General features: G+C 36.6%; 2 protein-coding genes and 2 long non-coding RNA genes across 4 annotated transcripts; 2 read left to right on the top strand and 2 right to left on the bottom strand.

Moving 5' to 3' along the window:
- Window positions 1-167: 167 nt before the first annotated feature.
- Window positions 168-5,549, top strand: LOC309488797 (uncharacterized protein). The gene is made up of 8 exons (XM_082157199.1): window positions 168-885; window positions 1,077-1,388; window positions 1,492-1,770; window positions 2,056-2,151; window positions 4,116-4,424; window positions 4,528-4,809; window positions 4,973-5,053; window positions 5,283-5,549. Exons 1-8 carry the CDS (start codon window positions 822-824, stop codon window positions 5,318-5,320), a joined length of 1,461 nt encoding a protein of 486 aa, XP_082013325.1. The 5' UTR covers window positions 168-821; the 3' UTR covers window positions 5,321-5,549.
- A 484-nt stretch (window positions 5,550-6,033) lies between these two features.
- On the bottom strand, window positions 6,034-6,818 carry LOC309488818. The gene is made up of 2 exons (XR_014202284.1): window positions 6,704-6,818; window positions 6,034-6,572 (listed from the first exon to the last, which is right to left on the bottom strand). It is a non-coding gene; the product is annotated as an uncharacterized lncRNA (long non-coding RNA).
- A 147-nt stretch (window positions 6,819-6,965) lies between these two features.
- Window positions 6,966-11,404, top strand: LOC309488807 (uncharacterized protein). The gene is made up of 5 exons (XM_082157226.1): window positions 6,966-7,102; window positions 7,846-8,154; window positions 8,256-8,537; window positions 9,778-9,852; window positions 10,865-11,404. Exons 1-5 carry the CDS (start codon window positions 7,039-7,041, stop codon window positions 10,984-10,986), a joined length of 852 nt encoding a protein of 283 aa, XP_082013352.1. The 5' UTR covers window positions 6,966-7,038; the 3' UTR covers window positions 10,987-11,404.
- A 1,990-nt stretch (window positions 11,405-13,394) lies between these two features.
- Window positions 13,395-18,055, bottom strand: LOC309488815. Its single transcript, XR_014202281.1, has 3 exons — window positions 17,946-18,055; window positions 15,578-17,104; window positions 13,395-15,330 (listed from the first exon to the last, which is right to left on the bottom strand). It is a non-coding gene; the product is annotated as an uncharacterized lncRNA (long non-coding RNA).
- Window positions 18,056-26,169: the final 8,114 nt, after the last annotated feature.

Here is a 26,169-nt window from a genome sequence, read left to right as displayed (position 1 = left end):
TAATTTTAACCATAATGAAGTTATTTGTAAGTGATATAATATTTTATTCATCAAATTGTTATTTAAAAATATGAAATAATCATTATACCTTGTTGGTTGTACTTTAATTTGGAGGTTGTGAATAAATTTTTTTTATTATTAATTCAATTTATGATAAACTTGGTAATAAAATTAACTTACATTTGGGAAAATAATGTGTATTGTATTTAAATAATGTTTTATTTATTAAATTATTATTATTAAACACGTTAATAATAATTATTTGGAATATTAATAAAATTGCTGAATCTTCTGGAGTTTGCATTCCGCATTTTACAATCAACAGAAAGTATTTTACACTAAGTATAGAAAATGTTAGTTCTCAATAAGACTTTAGATTATTCACTATGCTTTATTGAATGCATGTTGAACACATAACTCAAATGTAGATGTATCATTAACTAAATGTATAGGTCTACTCTGTTTTTATGTAATTAATATCCCTAAAAAATATATATAAAGCAAATAATTATCTCGTCAACCAAATGTATAAAACCAAACTTTTCAAATAAAATAAAAGCTAAAGGTGTCATGTGACTCATTTCGAATTGTGTATCATAAATATAACGGTAATGATAACCTACATTTAAATGAGCACAATTTATATCGAAGTGAATCTCTAAGTGTTTGGTCAAAGGAAGGTTTTTCATTTGATCTTTTAAAGTGATCTAGATTATGGGTGGGCACATGGACAGGAAGTTCATCACTCAGAATGTATGCACTATGTAGTGCAGAAATGTCAAGCTAAGCGTACAGTATCTCAGTAATGTGTTCAAGTTGATATGTTTTTTAAATGGGTTACAAACGTTCTGTTATTTATGACTTTAATTTTACTCCCACATTCAGGTAAGAGAATTCAGTTCTGTTTACCTTGCCCTTTAATAAAAAGAAGTTTCATATAATGTCTCAGTTGTGACTTATACTGTGTAACAAGTATTAACTGACTAGTAACAAAATGTCTTTGTTTGTTTATTTGTTTGTTTTTTATACTGTACATTTGAATACAACATTCTGTCTCGATTTGTTTTAATCCACAGATGCGGAGTTTATCCGAGCAGTTAAAGGAGCGACTGTCCTTCTTCCCTGCCACTCAATACCTTATGACTTTGATCAAGTTTCTGTAAAGTGGATAAATAAAGCAACTAGCAAAACTATTTGTGAATGGAAGATTAATAAAATGTATACTGAATCTTCTACCGGACAATGCTCTCGTTTTACATTCAACAGAACGTCACTAATAATAGAAAAAGTTCAGTTAAGTGACTCTGGTAATTACAGCTGTAAAACAACAAGAGTAATTCCACCACCATCAGTGGAAAACAGCTCAGATGTGAAACTCCAAGTTGAAGGTGATTGCCATTCCTAAATTATTTATATATCTGAACTGTCCACTTGTTGTAGACCATCTTAGATGTCTGTAATAAATATAATTCTTCACTATCTCCACTACAGCTCCTCCACGCCTGTCCCTGCAGAAACAGAACGGCGGTAATGACAGCTGTATTCTTCTGATCTGCTCTCTGGAGGGTCTGAACCCTGAGCTGGTGAACTTCACCTGGATTCGAGAGGGTCGAGGGTTACTTTATTCATCCACATCTTATCACATGAACAGTTCGCTGCCTCTGTGTAAACCTAACTGGAGTGATGGAGACATGATCATCTGCCGCACCAACTACTCAAATAGCCGAACACCTCTCAGCATGAACATCACACTTGACTTCAGCAACAAGGGTGAGTTTTAAAATAGGAAAAATACTGTCCATACAGCTCCACTGATTAGAAAATGAAATGCATAAAGAGCACTGTGGGTAATATGATCATGATGTCTGTGTGTCATGAACATTTTCTGTTTTTTGTGGGTGGTGCATATAATGTCCCTTATCTTTTAAATTCTAAAAAGTAAAAAAAAAATTGAATTGTATAAAAAAAAATAAAAAACTATTTTAAGATAGATAAATTGACCATTCAAAATAAATAAGAAAATATAACTAATATATCAACTCATCTGTCTTCCAGAATCCAGCCAGAACTCTCCAGCGTTTTGTTTGGTCCTTTTCAGCACCTTCGTCATCTGCATCGTTTTCATCTGGATGCTGTTGTGCATTTCCAAATGTAAGAAATACTGTGCATTTTGCACATTCAGTAAAGGCTAAATCTGACACTATAACTAAAATTCAGTTCCATCCAGAAGTAAAAGGTGTGTAACGTTATTAAACAAAAAAGACAGAACCGACAAATCTATCTTTATTGAACATATGGATGGGAAATTCATTTTTATTGGTGAAACATATTATGAGAGACAGTTCTTTTTAGTTTTGACTGTGTGAGAACTGTGGCTTAATTATGTACGTAACATTCATATCTTGCAGATAAGAGTGTGACCTGCTGCATTGGACCATACACACAAGAAACTTATTGAATAATTTTGTTTTCGTAATTCTGTAAAAAAAAAAAAAAAAAATATATATATATATATATATGTTTGTGTGTGTATGTGTGTGTGTGTATATATATATATATTGGGTTGATATAATATATATGTATATATATATGTATATGTGTGTGTGTGTGTGTGTATATATATATATGTGTGTGTGTGTATATATATATATATATATATATATATATATATATATATATTGGGTTGATATAATATATATATATTGGGTTGATATAATATATATGTATATATGTATATATATATATATGTGTGTGTGTGTGTGTATATATATATATATGTGTGTGTGTGTGTGTGTGTGTGTGTGTGTGTGTGTGTGTGTGTGTGTGTGTGTATATATATATATATGTGTGTGTGTGTGTGTGTGTGTGTGTGTGTGTATATATATAGAGAGAGAGAGAGAGAGAGAGTTGAGATAATTTTTTTTATTATCCTTAATTTAATGTATATATTGCATACATAACTCATATGTAGTATGATGTATCATAAACTGCAAACATAGGTCTACATCTCAGTTTTTTTTTATTCAAAGTAACACTGAACAAACATATAATTCAAATAATTCTCCTGTCACCCAGTTGTATAAAACCAAACTTTTTCAATAAAATAATAGCTGGCTTGCCTTTAAGGAGTGTGAGGCTGATTTATGAAGATACCGTAATGTAAGTTAGTTTGAAGATTGTGGGTTTACGGCAAATTGTGAAATTTTGTGGTCTTTCCTTCCAGTATGTTGTAATAGTTCGCCTTAACACACAGAGCAAGTTATCTTTTCTATTTAAACTAGTGTATTCTCATTTGCTATTTGCCAGGCCACTACAAAACAATATATGTTGGAAGGATTTCATTCAATAATTAAATAATCTACAATTACTGTAAATAAGCACAATTTGTGTCAAAGCAAATCTCTAAGGGGCGGTTTCCCGAACAGAGATTAAGCCTAATCCTAGACTAAAATTGCCCTTTAAACCAGATTAACAGAAATCTGCTTTCTTGGTCAAGGCTTTAAATAGTCCTAGATTTAGTTTAGTCCGGAGTTTAATAAGCTGATTTCCTGGAGGAAGACTAGAGTTACTCCAGGTCTAAATCGAGGCTTAAATTAAACCTACCAGGAGGCAGGTTTTAAGACACGATCAACTATTCTAGATTAAGGCCTACTCCTGGCTTAATTTAAACTCTGTCCGGGAAATGTGTTTGACCTTTTTCTTTTATTTTTTTAATTTTTTTATCATGTGGGTGGGCACATGAACAGGAAGTTCATCACTCAGATTGTGTGTGTATTAGATCAGAAGTGTAAGACACACTGGGCGCATCAACATGTTTGTAAAACGGGCTACAAACTGTCTTTTATTTTTGACTTTAATTTATCTTCCGCATACAGGTAAGAGACTTCAGTTCTGTTTACTTTGCCCTTTTATCTAAATCAAAGAAGTTTTATATAATGTCTTATTTGTGATGTATAATCTGTAACAAGTATTAACTGACTAATAACAAAGATCCCTGTGATAGACTTAATAATTGTGGTCGATTTTTCTGATACGTATAAATGTGATTTATTTACTGTATATTTGATGGAAAAATTCTGCTGTTGGTTTACACTGAAATGTGTGTCAATCCACAGATGCGGAGTTTATCCGAGCAGTTAAAGGAGCGACTGTCCTTCTTCCCTGCCACTCACTACCTGATGATATTATACAAGTTTCTATAAAGTGGATAAATAGAGCAACTAACAAAACTATTTGTGAATGGAATTTTAATAAAAATACTGAATCTTCTACCGGACAATGCTCTCGTTTTACATCCAACAGAACGTCACTAATAATAGAAAATGTTCAGTTCAGTGACTCTGGTAATTACAGCTGTAAAACAACAAGAATGATTCCACCACCACATGTGGACAACATCTCAAATGTGAAACTCCAAGTTGAAGGTGATTGCCGTTCATAAATTATTTATATATCTGAACTGTCCACTTGTTGTAGACCATCTTAGATGTCTGTAATAAATATAATTCTTCACTATCTCCACTACAGCTCCTCCACGCCTGTCCCTGCAGAAACAGAACGGCGGTAATGACAACTGTATTCCTCTGCTCTGCTCTCTGGAGGGTCTGAACCCTGAGCTGGTGAACTTCACCTGGATTCGAGAGGGTCGAGGGCCACTTTATTCATCCACATCTTATGACATGAACAGTTCGCTGCTTCTGTGTAAACCTGACTGGAGTGATGGAGACACGATCATCTGCCGCGCCAACTACTCAAATAGCCAAACCCAAACCCAAATAAAGCTCACCTCAGAGAATGTATTTATCAAAGGTGGGCCATTTAAACTACCTATCACTTTAACCAGGACAAACTAGAGTACAGTGTACCAGTTCAGCAAAGCTGTTCCACTGCCTTTAACTCTCAAAAGGAAATATAAAAAATATATAAATCAACCAATCCATCAGGCTAACCTGAGATTCGTCTTTTTTTCCAGAATTTCTTGTTTGTGTGGCCTTTTTCATCATCTTCATCATCGCCATCATCTTCATCTGGATATTGTTCTGCATGTTCAAATGTAAGACCTCCACTGATATCTGCTCTCAAATTCTGACACTATAATAATTATTATATTATATACATAAATTGTGATTTTACATCTAGAAAAAAAAAAACAGTGATTCCTTTGGAATCTCTAATCCAGCATTAATTTAATATGATTTGAATGTGAATTATAGTTCACAAACCACTGCAAGTTCTTGCAAACAAGTTAAATTATTGTGTCTAAAAGACTTGTCATCCTGCAGACAAGACTCTGAGCTGCTGCCGTGGACCCTCGACATGAGAGCATCAGAAGAGTGGAGACACACTAAACTATACATTCCTAAATGATAGTTTACCAATGATACTTTTCTTATGATCCTTTAAACTATGCTTACCAAAAAATGTCTGCTTTGTGTTTTTGAGAGAATTAACAAGAGATGATTTTCGTTGAAATAAAATAGCAACTATATGCCGACTTCTGTTTTATGTAATGAGTACCACTTATAAATAAATATCTAATATGCAAATCATGTTTTTGTCCGCTGATTGTATAAAACCAAACATTTTAAATATAAAAAAATGTTGTGTGACTTGATGGTCTAAATATGGTGTCCATGAGGGTTGTCCTGGCTCACTTAAATATGGTAGATAGTTCACTTAAAAATTTAATTCGGTCACACTTTAGTTTAGTGTCCAATTCTCACTATTAACTAACTATTAACTACAACTTTTGCCTGAATAAACCCCTTTTTACCGCTTATTAATAGTTGGTAAGGTAGTTGTTAAGTTTAGGTATTGGGTAGGATTAAGGGATATAGAATATGGTCAGGCAAAATAAGGCATAATATGTTGTTTATAAGTACTAATAAACAGCCAATATCCTAGTATGCATTATTAATAGTGAAAATTGGACCCTAAACTAAACTGTTACCAAAAATTCTTACATACACCCTCATGTCATACCGTATGAGTTTCTTTCTTCTGTGGAACATAAAAGAAACAACGACCCTGATGTCATTGCAAAACTGTATGGCATTATTTATTATGTGTTACACATAAAACAAAATATTTTGAGAAATTTGAATTGTGTAAAGGGTCAAAGGTCACACACACACACAAAAAAAACAGTTAAAGCAATGTTAAAGCACATAATGTCATATCTTATTGATCATATAACTTTTACAGTGTTATTGTAGATTATAATATTGCTGTGAACCATTTTGACAAAATGTAACATTAAATATGTGATTTACACGATTTGTACAACAGAGCATTTGCGGTCAAGTGTTTGGGGAGCCATTTTTAAGGGCTGTCAAGTTCAGTTGCACTTTGCTTGGTTTGTTATAAATAACCCTTGCTCCTTTGCATACTAAACTAAAATTACCCTACTATCAAACCCACATTCACAAGAAGTTGTGCCACACTGACACTGTTGCCCCCTTTCAAAACATTAAGTGCATGACGCATCCGTCTGTGGTAGTAGGAGGTGTACACGGAGTATTCAGTGCATATTGTGAAATATTGTGGTCTCCCTTTCCAGTGTGCTGTGGCGTCTTGCGTATAGTTTTAGATGGAAAGCAGAACAGAAAAACACAGATAAAAACATACAGCAAACTCCATGTCCTGTACCCCTCCATGTATAAAAGTCAAATGACCGTTAAAAAAAAATAAAAAATTATGTTACCTCTTTATTTTCATATTCTCCATGCCATCGAATTCACAACAACAAAGCCATTGAGTCTGAAAGATTTCATTCAAGATAATACAAGCTCTATTTACAGAAATAGATGAATAACTTTCCAGAATGGTTTATAACAATGTGATGGTAATATTCATTTAAATTAGCACGATTTGTGTTAAAGTGAATCTCCGAGTGTCTGCCCACCCGCGGGAGAAGAATTGATTTAGTTTTTTTTAAACTTGTGATCTAGATTGTGGGTGGGAGCATGAACAGGAAGTTCATCTCTCTATCAGAATGAGTGTGAGTGCAGAAGTGTCTCACACGACGAGCTCATCAACATGCATTTAAAACGGGTTACAACCCATCTTTTATTTTTGACTTTAATTTATCTCCCGCATACAGGTAAGAGACTTCAGTTATGTTTATTTTGCTCTGTTGTTTAAAGCAAAGAAGTGATCATATAGCCTAATGTCTCAGTTGTGACTCATACTGTCTAAGAAATATTAATTGACTGAAATCAAAGATCTCAGTGATGGACTAAATTAATGCATCTTAGATATGGTGGTGTTTTTTTGTGATATATTTTAAAATAATTGTGACATATGAACTATTTGAAGGGAACTTTCTGCTGTTGGTTACACAAAACAACGAGACCTGCAGTAATAAATGCAGTAACACTTTACAATAAGGTCTCATTTGTTAACATTAATTAATGCATAAGTAATATATATGGTGGAAACAAATTTTCTCTCGAGGACAAATAAAGGAAAAATATAAAAAAATATAAAGTAATATATTGCTAATATACAGCTTTTATTAACCTTAATTATTGTCAGTTGATAAAAATGCATTGTCATTTTTTGTTCATGTTACTAGTGCATTAATTAATGTGAACAAATACAACTTTTGATTTAAAAAGTGTACATGTAGAAATTAGCGTTAAGATGAATACATTTTGTAAAAAATTGTTCATTGTTATTTCATGTTAACTACTGTAGTTAACTTATGTTAACACATGAAACTCTATTGTAAAGTGTTACCGATGCGTTCTGTGATGTCTTTCACAATATATTTTATAAATGTGCTGTATATTTGAAGGGAACATTCTGCTGTTGGTTTACACTGAAATTTGTGTTAATCCACAGATGCAGAGTTTATCCGAGCAGTTAAAGGAGCGACTGTCCTTCTTCCCTGCCACTCACTACCTGATGACTTTGACCAAGTTTATGTAAAGTGGATACATAGAGCAACTAACAAAACTATTTGTGAATGGAATTTTAATAAAAATACTGAATCTCCTACCAGACAATGCTCTCGTTTTACATTCAACAGAACGTCACTAATAATAAAAAATGTTCAGTTCAGTGACTCTGGTAATTACATCTGTAAAACAACAAGAATGATTCCACCACCATCAGTGGACAACATCTCACATGTGGAACTCCAAGTTGAAGGTGATTGCCATTAATTTTATTTATATATCTGAACTGTCCACTTGTTGTAGACCATCTTAGATGTCTGTAATAAATATAATTCTTCACTATCTCCACTACAGCTCCTCCACGCCTGTCCCTGCAGAAACAGAACAGCGGTAATGACAGCTGTATTCTTCTGATCTGCTCTCTGGAGGGTCTGAACCCTGAGCTGGTGAACTTCACCTGGATTCGAGAGGGTCGAGGGTTACTTTATTCATCCACATCTTATGACATGAACAGTTCGCTGCTTCTGTGTAAACCTGACTGGAGTGATGGAGACACGATCATCTGCCACGCCAACTACTCAAATAACCAAACCCAAACCCAAATAAAGCTCACCTCAGAGAATGGATTTATCAAAGGTGGGCCATTTAAACTACCTATCACTTTAACCAGGACAAACTTGTAAAATGTTCCATTTACTAAATCAAATCAAGTCAAGTCAAATTTCCACCAACCTTAACGTTTTCAGGCAAACTGCTAGTGGAAACAATGATAAAGCCACATAAATAAATAATTGTACATATAAATAAATAAATAATCATACAGGAAAAAAAAGGTTTAAATTACAAGATAAAATTACAAGATAAGTATTATAATAAAAAAATAAATAAAAAAAATTAAGTGACTTTATGCTTAAAACAAAAAAATATATCTGCCAATAGGGTATGCAAAGTACGTTACTTTTTCATTTAAATTAAGTTTATTTTTCTGACACTGTCGCTGCCAGATATGTTTCTTGCTTTAAGAATGAAGTCACTTAATTTCTATAATTTTTTCAGAAAGCAAGACTTCATATCTGAAGTTATTTTACTTCTCAAGTAATTGTATCTTGATTTAACCCCGTTATTTGTAAAGGAAAACAAGCCTTAATTATTGAGAAATATTTTTTTTTTTTTCTGTGTGTGTGTAGGCCTGTTTACCTCCAAACTAAAACTGAAACTAAAACATAAAAAAATAAAATAAAATAAACATTAACTGAAATTAAATAAAATCTAAAAAACTTTTAACTTGAAATACTAAAATAACAAAAACTGAATTAAAAATTTATAAAAACTATACAGGCATATTTAATAAATATATTCAAAATGACAAAACACAACAAAATTGTTAAAACTAAAAATAAAATAAAATAAAAACTATAATAGTATCTCAATTATACTAAAATACCACTGCCTCCAAATACTTAATGATTTACAGATGCTTTTGATATTATTAAGCATTTCTATAAAGTAAAGTCCCACCAAAATGACATATTTAAACGTTTTTTTCCTTGGAAAAGAAAAATCGCCATGCCTTAAAATAGCTTGTAACTCTACACCCTAGCCTCGTTTTCACCACATAGACTTATAAACAACATTAGAAGCTTGATTTTCATCATAGGGGACTTTAAAAATGCAAATGCACACATTAATTCAGCTATAAATAAGTCTGATTTCAAATAGCATTCTGAGTTACAGTAGGAGAGACATTATGATGGTCTTTAGCAACCTGACTTGTAAAATATGAGGAGAGATTGTTGCTGTTTTCTTGTTGTCTATGTCAAAAATGCATTGTTCTGATGTATATGATCTGATCATACCCTGTTTGTGACCATAACAGTTCTGGTCATTAGTGTGTGCAGTGCTGCTGCAGGCCTCATCCTCTGCATCATCACCATTGTTGTTTTTTGCAAATGTGAGTATGATTATGTTTAACTCTATAACAATTAATACAACTCAGATTACTTCGATTTGTAGAAACCATTGAATCCAACGGGGGAAAATTATTTTTTGGTAACAGTGTCTTCAATAAAAATAAGGAAATTGCATAAAGAATCTTACTTTATTCATGTTACACAATAATGAAAGTTAAGAAATAGTTCAGCAGTTAAAAAATAATTTGACGTAAATAATTCCTATCTTCCTCCCTCTGTTCAAACACCTATTTATCTCTATAGATCAATATCCTTCCTATGTCTATTTCTGCTTTCTGTCACCATGACATCAAATTCTCAAGGACAGCATTTTTATATTTTCAGAACAACATCTGAAATTTAAAAAAAGGGAATGAACGTGTCTGTTTGTAGCATATTGTGAACTAAAAACAGCTTAAATAAAAGGTAAGATGGTTTGCTGGTCCTTGCTGGTTTAATCTATTTAGCTGGTCTCCCAGTCTGACCAGCTTGACAAAACCCCAGCAGGCCAGCTGAACAGCTTGACAAGACCAGTTTAACTAAAGTTTTTGGATCTTATTTTGAGCAAGGAAGTGAGTAAGACCAAGTTACCACAGTTTAACGAAAAAAACAACAGTAGCCTATCTATAGTAGTTACATGGAAAAGTAACTAAAGATTTTTTTTAGGTTGTTGTATTCGTCTATTGATTCATTAAAAGCCCTCGTGGATCACTAAAACTTGATTTAAATTCGTCCTGACCTCACCAGTACATTGTAAACAAATTTTTAGAGACCTCCACTAGATAAACTGCAGTAAAATAAACATTTACCACAATTATTGTCAAAAAAGATTTAAGTTCAAAAGGTTTTTATAATTGTACTGTTAAAACAATCATTTTAGTAGATTACCTAAATTACCGTAACGATTTATAGTACACAAACCACTGTTGTAAATGATTTAGGCCTAAACTGTTTATCTGTGGAAAGGAACTATATGTTAATTGTATGTTTTTCTATGTCTGTTTGATTGCGCAGGCAGAAAGCGAGACGAAAATGGATCTATAGTGTTCACCAATAAAGTCTATGAGAACTTCAGTTTCGCCATGGCCCGCCAGAACACTAAACCTGAGCCAGAAGAGTGTATTTATGAGAACTAACTGCTGCTGCTTACTTCAGTCTGGAGAGTTTACCCAAGAGTTTCATTTTAATGACATGGCATCTGACCAGAGGCACTTGTCGCTGTGCTTAGTGACGCATCCGGTGGCACATCCGGTCTTCATTGGCATGTGCCAGTGGATAGTAGGCTACACGTTATATCGAAACACTGACACCAAGGGGTTGTTTACGATACGTTTAAAAAGGTAAAACTTTTTATGCGTTTTGGGTGCATAAAGGGGTTTCAAAGTGATAACGGTAAGGCAAGGCAAGGCAAGTTTATTTATATAGCACATTTCATACACAATGGCAATTCAAAGTGCTTTACATAGAAGAAATTAAAATAATGAAAAGAAATAAGAATAATTAAAACAGTTTAGAAAAATAAAATAAAATACAGTACTTTTAAAAAATAAAAAAGAATATTTATTATAGATCTTTCTTTCAAAGGATTCCCTTAAGACTTAAATCTTTCAACCTTCTTTTAACCTTCAATCTTCTTACGACTTCCATCTATCAACTTTCCTTTAACTTTCTTTTCTCCCTCATTTACTCACACGTTCTTTTCACTTTCTTTAGCACTTTAGCACTGCGTTCACATTCTTTCTCAGACGAAAACTTTAATATCGTCATTTAAATACTGTTCTACTTTCAAACCCACATTAATCACTTTCACATTATCACCTTCTGAGTGGGCATTTACAGTTTCGGGCTAAATGCCCTGCTGACATAGGAGAAATTAAAATAATTAAAAGAAATAAGAATAATTAAAACAGTTTAGAAAAATAGAGTAAAATACAGTACAGTACAAACAGTCGGACGAACAGCGGCACAGTGCTCATTCAGTAAATGCACAGCTAAACAGAAGTGTTTTGAGTCTGGATTTGAATGTGACCACTGTAGGAGCACATCTGATCTCCTCTGGAAGCTGGTTCCAGCTGTGGCTGGCATAATAGCTAAAAGCAGACTCACCATGCTTAGAGTGAACCCTTGGTATTTCTAGCTGATATGATCCTAATGATCTGAGTGATCTGTTGGGTTTATATTCAGTGAGCATATCTGCAATGTATTGAGGTCCTAGGCCATTGAATGATTTATATACCAGTAATAATACTTTGAAATCAATCCTAAATCTAACTGGGAGCCAGTGTAAAGACCTGAGGACTGGTGTGATATGTTCATATTTTCTGGTTCTGCTCAGAATCCTAGCGGCAGCGTTCTGTATGAGCTGCAACTGTCTTATGGTCTTTTTGGGAAGGCCAGTGAGGAGTCCATTACAATAATCCACCCTGCTGGTGATGAAAGCATGCACAAGTTTCTCTAAGTCTTGTCTGGAAACAAAGCATCTAATTCTTGCAATATTTTTCAGATGATAGTATGCTGATTTAGTTATTGCTTTGACATGACTACTGAAACTAAGGTCTGACTCTAGTGTCACACCAAGATTCCTGACTTGATGTTTAGTTGTTTTACCCCTAGAGTGAAGGTATGCGTTCACTTTGAGAACTTCATCTTTGTTTCCAAACGCAATAACTTCAGTTTTGTCTTTGTTTAATTGAAGAAAGTTTTGACACATCCAACTGTTGACTTCGTCAATGCATCGGCACAGGGAGTCAATGGGGCTGTAATCGTTAGGCGATAGGGCTAAGTAGAGCTGTGTGTCGTCTGCATAGCTGTGGTAAGCAATTTGGTTATTTCTCATTATTTGGCTCATTGGGAGCATATACAGGTTGAACAGGAGTGGCGCAAGAATTGAGCCTTGAGGGACTCCGCATGTCATGGATGTCCACTCAGACTTATGGTCTCCTATACTCACATAATAACCTCTCCCATCTAAGTATGACCTGAACCATTTTAGGACTATCCCAGAAAGCCCCACCCAGTTTTCCAGCCTGTCAAGAAGTATGTTGTGATCGACAGTGTCAAATGCAGCACTGAGGTCGAGTAGTACCAGCACTGATAATTTGCCTGAATCAGTATTTAAGCGAATATCGTTTATTATCTTTATGAGCGCTGTCTCTGTGACCATACTTAAGTGATCATTTTTCACTTAAGTAGTTTTTGTTGTTTACATGGAGAGTTTCCATGTAAACAACAAAAACGCGTATCTCTGAAGACGATGACGGTATGACATGCGTATATCATTTTTCACAACGGTAGTTTTTGTTGTTTACATGGAGAGTTTCCATGTAAACAACAAAAACGCGTATCTCTGAAGACGATGACGGTATGACATGCGTATATCCACATTGCCAATGAAGACTGGATGTGTCACTAAGCATAGCGGCATGTGCCATTGTCTTCTGTGCGTCCGATTCCATGATGTCACGTTAAAACCGCTACTGGTGATTTGTTTAAAGCCAGGTGGGACCAGTTGTTTCAAAGACAGTAGCCTACTCGTGTTATGTGGTTTTTCTAAGACATTTGAATGATGGTTGTTACGAGGTATGTTGTTATGGGAAGGAGGAGGCGGGAACCGGCAAACATTCACACATATTTAATGATAAAAATCAAACAAATACAAAACGAAAGTAAAGTAAAAGACAGCAGCCCCTCACGGACGACTGCTGTCACAACACAACACAACACAAATTCAGGCCTATCCTCTCTCGATCACCACTGTCGTCGCTCCTCATTTTATGCTTCCGCTCCTCAGTGAGAGATACGAGACCGTCGCACATTATCAATCACGCCACCGGCCTCGCGCCGTCCTCCCACGGCCCTCGACCTCGTCGTGCTCGCCACAATGGTGCACTATGAATGTGAAGCAAATGGCCACTTACTGACTTAAAAACTGTAAGTTGGACTGTGAATAACTTTGTTTTTATTATGTTTAGCCTACTAAACTATTATGTCTCGTAAAATAAATTATATGATTATGAACAGGACTTCATATATGTTTTTATTAGATAAAATGCTCGGGCATTATTACAATCTCTCTTTGCACTTTTTGTGATGTGACTTTTGGTTTTGGTATGGTATTTGGTCTATTGTACTATTTCATTTCTTGTAAATAAATAACACATTATAAAAGTGTTTTTGTAGCCTCTACTGTCAAACCAAACTTTGCAGAAAATAATCTCACACTTATTCATTATCTAACACACTACTTTATCTCCTATTCTCTGATGAACTCTGGGTTGCAATGAAAAATGATCACTTAATTATGGTCATAGTTTGAAGCAAAGTTATCTTCAGCTCTGAGTAGATATGTCAGTAGTTTATTTAGTCTTTTTTTTTTTACTCTGCTCCTTTTAGCACAGGGTGCTTTATATATCTACATTTCCAAGTTCTATGAGTGTTTGTGGTTGACAAGTAGATTTTACTGTCACATTGCACATGAATAAGACTAAAAATAATATTACACATTAACGGGGTCATAACCTGCACTGTTTTACAATGTTTCATGGGGTGCACTTATAATGTTAGTATGATTTTTACATCAAAAATTCATCATTTAGAAATAAAAGGCATTTTTCCTAGTCTGATTAGAAAGCTCTGTTTTAAAGGGCATGTCTGCTTAGAGACTTCAGTGTAAACTCCCACTGCTGTGATTGGCCAATATCTTTGCATATGAAATAGCTAGTATTAAAGGGTGAGTTCACCCAAAAATTATTACTCACCCTCATGTTGTTCCAACCCCATGTTGTTATGCGCACACAAAGTATTCTCGTCGCTTGATAAACTTATGGTTGAGCCACTGTAGTCAATTGGACTATTTTAAACATTTTCTTTACCTTTCTGGGCTGGCAAGTTGCAATAACATAGAAGCCTATGGAGGAGTGAAACAGCTCTCAGATTTAATCAAAAATATCTTGTGTTCCGAAGATGAACGAAAGTCTTACAGGGTTGGAACAACATGAGGGTGAGTAATTACTGACAAAATTTTCATTTTTGGGTGAACTATCCCTTTAATTCATGCTTCAAAACCTAGTTACTGTGTCAGTAAATTGGCCAATGCCATCAACATATAAAGGGTTTTTGTCATTGTGTGAGTCACACTAGGTAAAAAGTTTAGGTTTTTCATCACGGAAATATGTGTTATATACGAAAAAATCATAATTTTTTCTACAAAAATACATGTATAAATATAAATGTAGGCCTATTTATACAGTACTGCTGTAGCTGCTTCTGTTTAAGGTTATGACTGGGCAAACTCCATATGTATGATACCAAACTTGATTGGTTGATTGGCAAGATTATGATTCCTATTTCATAAAAAAATGACAGGTCTTTTACTGTCACGAATGCCGGTGAAGATTCCCCTGTCAGCCACTGGAGGTCTCACTCACCTGAGTACTATTGTTAGTTTTTGACTTCATTTCCCAAGAACCCACATGCAGGGACTGGTTACTGCACACATGATCCTTATCACCAGACTATTTAAACCCTGCTTGCGAAGTCACACATTGCGAAGTCTTGTTTGCCCTGGCTGCATTTCTGAGCATTATTCTATCATTGTATCTTCTGCCTATGTTTTGATCCTGCCTTGGTTTACCGTTTACGACTCTTCTCCGCCTGCCTTTCATCTCTGTTTACCTGGACTCTTCTGCCGTTTGCTGCCTGCCCTGACCCACTGCCTGTTATGACCACGTTTGATGTCCTGTCTCTGATATTGTTGTTCACTCTGGTATTTCGACCCACGCCTGTTTGTACATTGAGCTTGATTTATTTAAATAAACCGCACATGGATCCTACTGAGTCTCTGTTACATTTACCAATTTAATAGACATTACAAACATTCCATGTCAGATATTTATGGAATATACATGCATGTTTGACAGATTTTATTTAAATCAGTTTTGATTTAAACTGAATGGATAATTTTGCATGTGATGGATCATGGCTCACATGATGAAATAATGTTTAGAAGTTGTCAAGAGTTTGCCAATTTCACTGAGAATCAACTCATCAGTTTTGACTTAGTTTTTCAACCAGTCATGTGCATTTAGTTATTGTGCAAATTGTAAACAATTGTACTTATTCTTTTGCACACATGTGCCAAAACACGTGCAATTTGCTTAAACCAATAAGAAAGTCACATCTGATGAGAACAAGAAACTAATTCTTCAGAAATCTGAACTTATTTTGAGAAACAAAAATTCTCTTCCAAGAATTGAGCCAAAACGATTGAGGACATTTTTTAATTTCCTCTTTGTAAAATGTGTAATGCACACAGATGTGTGTCTGTCAACTTCTGAATTACTTAGAGATGAAATCACCTCAGCCCAGTTTTACAGCATGAGACACTTCAGGATATAACACAGCGAGACCGCAGCCACACGCAACACTTTCCCTGGAAAGAGGGATGGTGAGTGTGTGAATGTAATGAGGAAAACTATTTTATATGTATATGGATTTGATGCAACATGGAATGTTTAATTAATCTTTATCTTTAGTTGTCCAGTTAAAACAACAGTTATTCATATCACTGTATGCACAACAAATTCTCACCCTCAGATTGTCCAGACCCTCAGACTTCATTTTCCAGCAGGATTTGCACCTGCCCACACTGCCAAAATAACCAAAACCTGGTTCAATGACCATGGTATTACTGTGTAATTACTGTGTGATTTCATATAATATTCAAATTTTGATTTCGTGGGTTTCATAAGCTGTAAGCCATAATCATCAAAATTATAACAAATAAAGGCTTGAAATATCTCACTTCGCATGTAATGAGTCTATATAATATATTAGTTTCACCTGTTAAGTTGAATTCTTGAAATAAATCAACTTTTTGATGATATTCTAATTTTATGACCAGCACCTGTATGTCATTGCTTACTTTGCACAAGTGTCCACTACTGGTGAAACCCTTGCAATGGGTTTTAATGGAATGCCCTAAGCACTTGATCACTTGTAATCTGCTATGGAGCATGCCTAGTGAGTTGCTGTTATGACGTCACAATCATGTTGCATTGTGGTCTATGGATCTGCCTGAAGTACATATGAGTAGACTTGCTCCCTCGGTCAAAATCAAGGGGTCGAGGGTTGTGTCCAAATAAACTTCCCTCGTCCACCTGACAAAGTTGAACAAAGTTGGGAAGTGCTAAGGGAAGTTTGCAAGCCTATTTCTAAAAATGGATTAAACTCTGTGAGAACAAGAGAAGTTTAAAGCTTACTAGTGGAGCGGCTAAGTGCTTACGTTTGGCAGAATCGTTCAGTTTATGATACAAGCGTGAAAATTGGCATGAGCAGTCTCCATGGGTCACTTGACAAGAAAATTGTCCGAGCCACTTGAAATTTCAAGATGGCGGCCATTTTTCAAGATGGCCGACACCTTAGTGGAGCAGTTAAGTGATATAGTGGTTTATTTGGTGATACAAGCATGAAAATTGGCATGAGCAGTCTCTGTGGGTCACTTGACAATAAGCCACCTACAGCTACTTGAAATTTCAAGATGGCGGCCATTTTTCAAGATGGCCACCACTTTAGTGGAGCAATTAGGCTTAAGAAATTATTTAGTTGGTGATACAAGCATGAAAATTGCCATGAGCCTAATTGCTCCACTAAGGTGGTGGCCATCTTGAAAAATGGCCGCCATCTTGAAATTTCAAGTAGCTGTGGGTGGCTTATTGTCTAGTGACCATCAGAGACTGCTCATGCAATTTTTCATGTTTGTATCACCAAATAAACCACTGTATCACTTATCTGCTCCACTAAGGTGTCGGCCATCTTGAAGAATGGCTGCCATCTTGAAATTTCAAGTAGCTGTGGGTGGCTTATTGTCTAGTGACCATCAAAGACTGCTCATGCCAATTTTCATGCTTGTATCACCAAATAAACCACTATATCTCTTAACTGCTCCACTAAGGTGTTGGCCATCTTGAAAAAAGAAAAATCTTGAAATTTCAAGTGGCTCTGACAATTTTCTTGTCAAGTGACCCATGGAGACTGCTCATGCCAATTTTCACGCTTGTATCATAAACTGAACGATTATATCACTTAGCCGCTCCACTATACAGGCTTGTTGTCAGCCTGCGATTACTTTTGGGATTTCTAAATTTTCTCAATTCTGTCCAAGTCTGCATTTGATGCATCCTCGATATCAAGAATTTTCTTTATTGCGTCCTCTGTTCTTTAGTATTGGAATTGAACTTCGATGGTTAATGATGACCTAATACTAAAACACAAGAATGCAAGACTGGATAAGAATAAATGAACACGTTTTTGCATTGGACTGGACTGCTTGTACATTGCATGTCTAGACGGATGTTATTGACCTGATTGCGCTCACATCTTGCATGTTTTTCAGAGTCTTGCTCATGATGTAGCATTCTAAAAATGCAGCGCTCAAGTTAAAGTTGACAGTTACGAGGGGGGTTAAACAATTTTGATTTAAGGGTATATGAAAGGTCATGCTAAAACTATGACGAAAAATGGATGGATGGACGACAAGACGATGAGAGACGACACCCGGCCACATCATTAAACGATAACTGTGACTATATCAACACATGCAATATCGTTGACGAAAAAAGACGAGACTGAAAAGTGTTTAAAAATGTTTGTGTCAAATAAAGGAGACGACAACACATTGACTGTTTTTACGAGCGTTCAGGCTTACGGTTGCCAGATTTTAATAATTAAACCCCCAATCAGAGCTTTTCAGAGTTTTCTACCCGGCCTTTTCAATAGTAGGCCTCTGGCAACCATTCGCGTACACTCTCTACACTGAAGAAGCGTGGATGATCTGAAAACACAGACAAGTAAGCTGGAGCACAGCGAGCTTCATTTGAGATTTTCTACTTAAATTAAAGTGTTATTCAGTCGGTCTGTGTTCTGCCACGATCGAGCCGCTTGCGCTATCTGTGCGACTAAATCTGCGATCAAAATGCAGGCTGATATCCAGCAGTGTTTTTAATGTTGATCATATTATACGAGCAAGAATGCAATGTTTCCTGAATATCCACACGATTTCAAATGTTACATTGATTTTATACAACAGTTCAATAAACAGAAGGGTAATTAAGTGATGTATTACATTTAAAACTTTCAGTCTACAACTCTCTACCCCCGCACCACCAACCCCACCACCAGTCACTTTCAGGCGAAACCTGCGCTCACTTTCTCCCTCCCATCTTTCCTCTGCCGTGTCATCTTCTCTTCCCCCACCCTCACAATTCTCATCTCCGGATGTAAATACCGCAACAGATACCTTATGCTCCATCTTAACTTCTTCTCTAGACAATATCTGCCCTCTCTCCTCCAGGCCAGCACGCGCTACTCCCTCCAACCCCTGGTTATCTGAGGTTCTTCGTGAACACTGGACTGAACTCAGGGCAGCAGAGAGGAAATGGCGCAAATCAAAAGACACATCTGACCTGAGTATGTATAAATCTCTCCTCTCTTCCTTTTCTGTTAATATTCATGCTGCAAAATCTTCATACTTCCACAACAAGATCAACAGCTCCTCCAACATACGATCACTCTTCAAGACATTCAACTCTCTCCTCTGTCCACCTCCACCACCACCCACCTCCTCCTTAACTGCTGACGATTTTGCGAACTTCTTCACCAACAAAACAACAACTATCAGCAGTCAGTTCTCAGCTCCACACACACAGGAACCCAGACTGACCACTTCCACAGCCAATATCCCTCTGTCCTCCTTTTCTCTGCTATCCGAGGAAGAAGTATCTACACTTCTCCTCTCCAGTCATCCTACCACCTGCCCTCTAGACCCCATCCCCTCACACCTTCTTCAAGCCATCTCTCCCACACTTCTACCAGCACTCACACACATCATCAACTCATCCCTCCATACTGGCATTTTCCCTACAGCATTCAAACAGGCTCGGGTTACTCCACTGCTTAAAAAACCAACACTAAACACATCATCTGTAGAGAATTACAGACCTATCTCTCTCCTACCATTCATTGCGAAAACACTTGAAAGAGCTGTTTTCAACCAAGTAACATCCTTCTTGTCTCAAAACAACCAGCTGGATGTCAACCAGTCTGGCTTCAAGAAAGGGCATTCAACTGAGACTGCATTACTGTCGGTCACTGAAGCCCTACGGATCGCAAAAGCTGCTTCCAAATCTTCAGTCCTCATTCTCCTGGATCTGTCTGCTGCCTTCGACACTGTGAATCATCAGATCCTTATGTCCAGCCTCTCATCACTGGGCATCACAGGAACTTCCCTCCGCTGGTTCGAGGGCTATCTCACAGGTAGGTCCTTCAGGGTCGCATGGAGAGGCGAGGTATCCAAAGCACATCAACTGACCACAGGGGTTCCCCAGGGTTCAGTTCTTGGTCCCCTCCTCTTCTCCATCTACACCACATCACTGGGACACATCATACAGGCACATGGTTTCTCATACCACTGCTATGATGATGACACACAGCTCTTCCTCTCATTTCAACCAGATGATCCCACAGTAGCTGCACGGATCTCAAGCTGTCTGGCGGACATCTCCACATGGATGAAGGAACATCACCTGCAGCTCAACCTGGCAAAGACTGAGCTTCTCGTCCTCCCTGCCAATCCGTCTCTGCAACACGACTTCACTATCCAGCTAGAATCATCATCAATCACCCCATCAAGGTCGGTCAGAAATCTTGGAGTAACTTTTGATGACCAGCTGACCTTCACAGATCACATTTCAAAGACAGCTCGATCATGCAGGTTTGCACTGCACAACATCAGGAAGATCAGGCCTTTCCTAACTGAGCATGCAACACAACTTCACGTCCAGGCCCTGGTCATCTCTAGGCTTGACTACTGCAATGCTCTTCTGGCCGGACTTCCATCATGTGCAACCAAACCTCTACAAATGATTCAGAATGCTGCAGCTCATCTTGTCTTCAACGAGCCCAAGAGGGCCCACGTCACTCCTCTGTTCATCTCTCTGCACTGGCTACCTCTCTCTGCTCGCATCAAGTTCAAGGCATTGACGCTTGCTTACAGATCTATCACAGGCTCAGCTCCCTCCTACTTTCACTCACTCCTACGAGTCTACATCCCTACCAGAAGCCTACGATCGGTCAAAGAGCGACGTCTCGTGGTTCCATCACAGAAAGCCACAAAATCACTTTCCAGAATATTCTCATTCACAGTTCCATGCTGGTGGAACGCTCTCCCCACCCTCATCCGGAATGCAGAATCCCTGACAACATTCAAAAGACAGCTGAAAACCCATCTCTTCCGTGAGCACTTAACCTTATAAAAAAAATAAAAATAAATAATAATAATAAAAAAAAAAAATGTCCTACCCTTCCCTTTAAAACCTCACTTGTCGGGTTTATGCTACTCTGAATAATGCCTGAACTTTGTTTTTTGAGCACTACTTGGGTTGTTTTTGCCTCTTCATGATGACTCGCTTAATTTAGTCCTAATCTGTAAATCGCTTTGGATAAAAGCGTCTGCTAAATGACTAAATGTAAATGTAAATGTAAAACAGTATTGTCAGTATATAGGCTTATTGCTCTATTTTGCAATGAAAGCCATAGCAGAACTTCAGCACACAGCGGATTCGTGAACGAATCTGTGGCTTTGAATGAATCATGTTCAAAAATATGAATGTTCATGTTCCTGTTCATAAATATAGCAACTTGCTTCATTACTGAATGAATGAATGACTCCATGACTCACTCATAAATACAGTGACTTACCGCCACCTACTGGCGATTTTAATTTAATATTTAAAAGTATCTTTTCGTTTTTACCATCATTGCATATTTATTGAACATTGTTTAATTTAAAGCATTATTTATTTTATAAAGGTACTTATAAAGGTAAAAAATGAACTGAAAAAATCGATTAAAGGGGGCAAATATTGTCCCTTAATGGAAAAGGTGTGACTGCAGTCTGGTACGGCACTCTAAAACCACTGAACCACTGAACTAAGGAAAAGGGGTATGTATTGCACAAGTGCTACTGCTAAAGAGTGCAATGTCAATACAGCCTGTTACCTTAATTTAAATTTCTCATAAGCTTAATTGAATTGGTCTAGAGAGAAAAATTATAATGACATTTGTTGTCTAAAGATTACATATAAATAGCTACCAAAATGAATGTCGGTAACGCAGTTTGACTAAAAGTAATGACTAAAAGTTGACAAAAAAAATGCAATTACTTTTAGTCAACTAAAACTAGACTAAAACTATGAGAGACAAAATGACTAGAATGTGACTATAAGAAGATGAAGATGAAGACTAAGACTAAATCAAAAATGGCTGCCAAAATTAACACTGATGCTAATTCTAGGGAGGAAATTACCTAGATTAGTCACTTTCTGCAGAAGAGAAATTCAGAAGAGAAAACAAAGAGAAATTTTTTGAATGCATGCCATTTGCTAATTTTAGGAGTACAATATAGATGACCTCAGAGGAAATAGATTTAGACTAAAAACAATCAAACTCACATTTTAATTTCCTGAGTCTGTAGTGATGGCTTTGACTGTGGTATTATGGGATACATAAACATTTAAAAAATGTTTTATCTATATGTTAGATATAGTATCAGCAGTTCAATGACAAAAAAACAAACAAAAAAACAGTTTCAGGTTAGCTTAAACACAAAACAGCCTAAAATAACACTGCATTACATAAGGAAATAGCTTTCAAAGAGCTATAAGAGACAGCCCTAGAATGTGCAGGCCGTAGAGGTTACGATAAGTAATCTTAATTTATTTTACATGTACTGCCTTTGCACGTTCAACACTGACCTCAATCTTTGATGCATCACCTGCCTCAACATACATTCACAACCTCCTACACAGTGAGGTTAAAATAGCCAGGCCACTTCATTGCTTTTTCAGTTCAGCTATCCAATCAGAGCATGAAGATGTTGATCAACAAAAGAGGTTTTGGTGGAAATAAGGTCTACAGGGCATTTGTTTCAGAGCATTGCTACACTATCTGTTATTCTGTCCCATCAATCAACTGTAACCAAAAAAAAAATAATTCTTGCCTGACAAAAAATCATAAATGTGTGTTAACTTTGGAAAGTTACCATGAAGAGTCTTAATTTATTCATATCTTTCACAATAATGCAATTTAAGAAGTAGTTCAGCAGTTCAAAAATGAACACAAGAAACTCTCTATATATAGCCTACATCAGAATCCTTCCTTATGTCTATTTCTGCTTTTTCTGTCACCATGATGTCAAAATCTTAAGGAAGGCATTTTATATTTTCAGAACATGATAAAAAAAATTTAAATACATTCGAAGCATATGGTGAACAACTTGCATTCTCATTTAAAAAAAAACACATCTAAAACCAATAAAAAAAAACAGCTAAAACCAATCTTAAGTCCAGATAAAAAGAAACATACCCATAATGTTCTGGCAAGGTTCATTCAAAGTTATCTAGTCTTTAATAATATATCCTCAAAACTTTAGTACAAAAACGCTAATTATTACTGTCACGGAAACACCATGGACAGCACCAGACCTCCACACTCCGCCCACTCGCTCCATGTCTCCTGAGTACTGATCACCTTCACCTGTCATCGCCACCTGACTGTAATCTGCACTCTCATCACCAGCACCATAAAGACACCACAGTTCCCACAGTTCCCACAGTTCCCACAGTTCCCACAGTTCCCACAGTTCCCACAGTTCCCACAGTTCCCACAGTTCCCACAGTTCCCACAGTTCCCACAGTTCCCACAGTTCCCACAGTTCTCGTTGCGATTACCTCGACAACCTGACTCTCCTTTGGAAACTCTCCAGCCTGTTATTTCAGACTTACCTACATCGTGTATACTCACCTGGCGTCCATGAGCCATCCTTCAGCCATTCTGATCCTTCAGTCTTCTGCCTATCGTCCATCACGACATCACCAAACCTGCACCAGATCAGCGACTCAGTCAATTCCGACATCTGCGTCCATAATCTAAGTCGTTCTTCAATTCATCTAATCACCTGCTGTGTCTGTTCCTAAGTGCTCTAAATAAACCATCTTTTACTTTACCTGTTTCATGACAATAACTTGTTTGTGGAATGATTTTTGTAATGTTTTTTCTTTTTCTGGAATGTTTTTGTTTGGTGTTTTTAACAGCAAAATTCTCATAAAAGGGGGAATTTTTCACAGTGACTTTGTTTGCTGTGGATTGAATCCAAGTGTGTTTGTTCCTGGTGCCCCCACAGCATGGGCCTACTTGATTCTATCAAACCCTGGTGCATTTGTGTTGATTTTGCATCATCACTAACTTGCACAGTGTGCATGATAGAAAACACAACGCAGGTCAATATATTACAATGTCCTTTTGCGGAGACATATTTTACTTCCTGAAAAAGTGCAGGCTCAAGTTCGAGTTGCATTCACATAAATCGCACCATCTCTATGCAAACAAACTCAGACCACCTACAGATAGTCTTGTATTTACTGCCCCGGTCCTCATAACAGCTTTCACATTACCAATTTTTTGTGCAAACTATTCTTTGTTGAAATAAACTGTCACTATTAAAATAAAAGTAGTTGCTGCATACATTTGGGAGTTACAACTTAGCAATTGAAATAACCTAACATTACCCACTGGGTTTGTTTGTGCAGGCAGAAAGACAAGTGACGAAAATGGATCTAAATGGTTCAGTAATAAAGTCTTTGCTAAACCACAGCCATGAGTTGTAAGAACTGCTGCTTACTAACCTTTAATGCTGGACGTGCCACCTACTGTTACAAAGGCAATAGGTAGGCTAAAGTGTGTTAAGTGGTTTTACTGAGATGGTGTGCGTGCTCTCTGAATGTGATGGAAATTCTTATTGTATTGTTTATAATGCCTTCATGTTGACATGGAAAAAAAAACGGTAAGCTGTTAACGGTGAGTTGGTAAATAGTAAGTATTTTTCGAATAACTGTGTTGTCATTGTTTTTAAGCAATGAAAATGAGCACTAAACAATTGTGTGGTATACTAAAGTGTTCATGACATTGGTTTTTTATTTAACTTTAATATGTTCTTTGAGGTTTACTTATGTTAACACTATATATATAAATATAAATATGATCTGATTTTAAGGGGTGGCTCCTTTAAGGCTTGTCAGTCAATGATTGGTTATCATCATTGCATAGAAAACAGTATCAACACCCAAGTACCCAAGTGTTTTGAAAACATAATCCACATAAAACCATCATTTACAGACAATGGATTATTACAAATCATTTCATAATCCTCGGATTGTGATGCTGTCAGATCCGGTACTGCTTCATCTTTAAGCAAACGTTATTTTGCGAACTCTCCATTACACTGTGCCTCGCTGGCAAAACAAAATGCTCAGAACAAACATAATTCTCTGATGCAAAATTAAAATTAAAATGCTCCATGCACTTGTTTCCGACGCTGGCAACCCATCTGAAAGTCTGTAAGGTTGTGTCAAAGCAAACGTTCTTTCACTCTTCCATTTGTCCTGTTTTCGACAGACTCAAGTGAGTGGAATATGTCAGAAACTTGCATCTGTATATTATATCCAGTGTAGACAGCATCTGTAATTACAATAGCTTCTATGTGCTTGTGACACGACGCAACACTTGCATCCAGTGTAAGCAAATGTCAGCTGTTATAAGAGTCATATATTATTGTGACATGTGAAGACCAAGTATGGTAACCCACACTGAGTTTGTCCTCTCCATCCAAGTTAGTACACACACACACACACACACACACACACACACACACACACACACACACACACACACACACACACACACACACACCCACACACCCACACCCACACACACCCACACACCCAGAACAGTGGGCAACCATTTTGCTGTGGCACCTGAGGACTTGGGGGTTATGTGCCTTGCTCAAAGGCACCTTAGTCATTTCCCGTCAGTATTCAGAATCGAACCCACACCAGTCTGACTGCATTATTGCAATCTCTCTTTGCACTTTTTGTCACATTACTTTTGGGGGTTTTTGTTATGGTATTTAGACTAACGATGTTGAAATTGTATTTACTTACAAATGAACACGTCATAAAAATGTGTTGCGTACAAACCGCTCTACTGTCAAACCAAACTGTCACTATCTCACACCATCTCTAGGCACTGATGAACTTGCAGTGAAAAATTATAATGACTCACTATAAAAATGATCATTTTCTGTTCTAAGTAAATACCAGTGGTTTACACTTTACACATGGTGCGTCATAGGCCTGAAACTAAATGTTCCAGTGTTGCCCATGTTTGTGGTTGACAAGCATTTACATGAAGATATGATGCAACTCTTA

The sequence above is a fragment of the Leuciscus leuciscus genome (genome assembly GCF_965113295.1).
Source record: "Leuciscus leuciscus genome assembly, chromosome: 24".
Lineage (NCBI taxonomy): Eukaryota > Metazoa > Chordata > Actinopteri > Cypriniformes > Leuciscidae > Leuciscus > Leuciscus leuciscus.
This window is presented reverse-complemented; position numbering and strand designations above follow the sequence as displayed.

What these genes read in the sequence shown, in the direction of transcription:
- LOC309488797 (XM_082157199.1), top strand. Translation starts at nt 822, where the DNA reads ATGTTTTTTAAATGGGTTACAAACGTTCTGTTATTTATGACTTTAATT. An exon ending in GCTGTTGTGCATTTCCAAAT is followed by an intron (nt 2,152 to 4,115) that starts GTAAGAAATACT and finishes GTCAATCCACAG; the next exon opens with ATGCGGAGTTTATCCGAGCA. An exon ending in TGTGAAACTCCAAGTTGAAG is followed by an intron (nt 4,425 to 4,527) that starts GTGATTGCCGTT and finishes TCTCCACTACAG; the next exon opens with CTCCTCCACGCCTGTCCCTG.
- LOC309488807 (XM_082157226.1), top strand. Translation starts at nt 7,039, where the DNA reads ATGCATTTAAAACGGGTTACAACCCATCTTTTATTTTTGACTTTAATT. An exon ending in AGAGAATGGATTTATCAAAG is followed by an intron (nt 8,538 to 9,777) that starts GTGGGCCATTTA and finishes TGACCATAACAG; the next exon opens with TTCTGGTCATTAGTGTGTGC. An exon ending in CATTGTTGTTTTTTGCAAAT is followed by an intron (nt 9,853 to 10,864) that starts GTGAGTATGATT and finishes TTGATTGCGCAG; the next exon opens with GCAGAAAGCGAGACGAAAAT.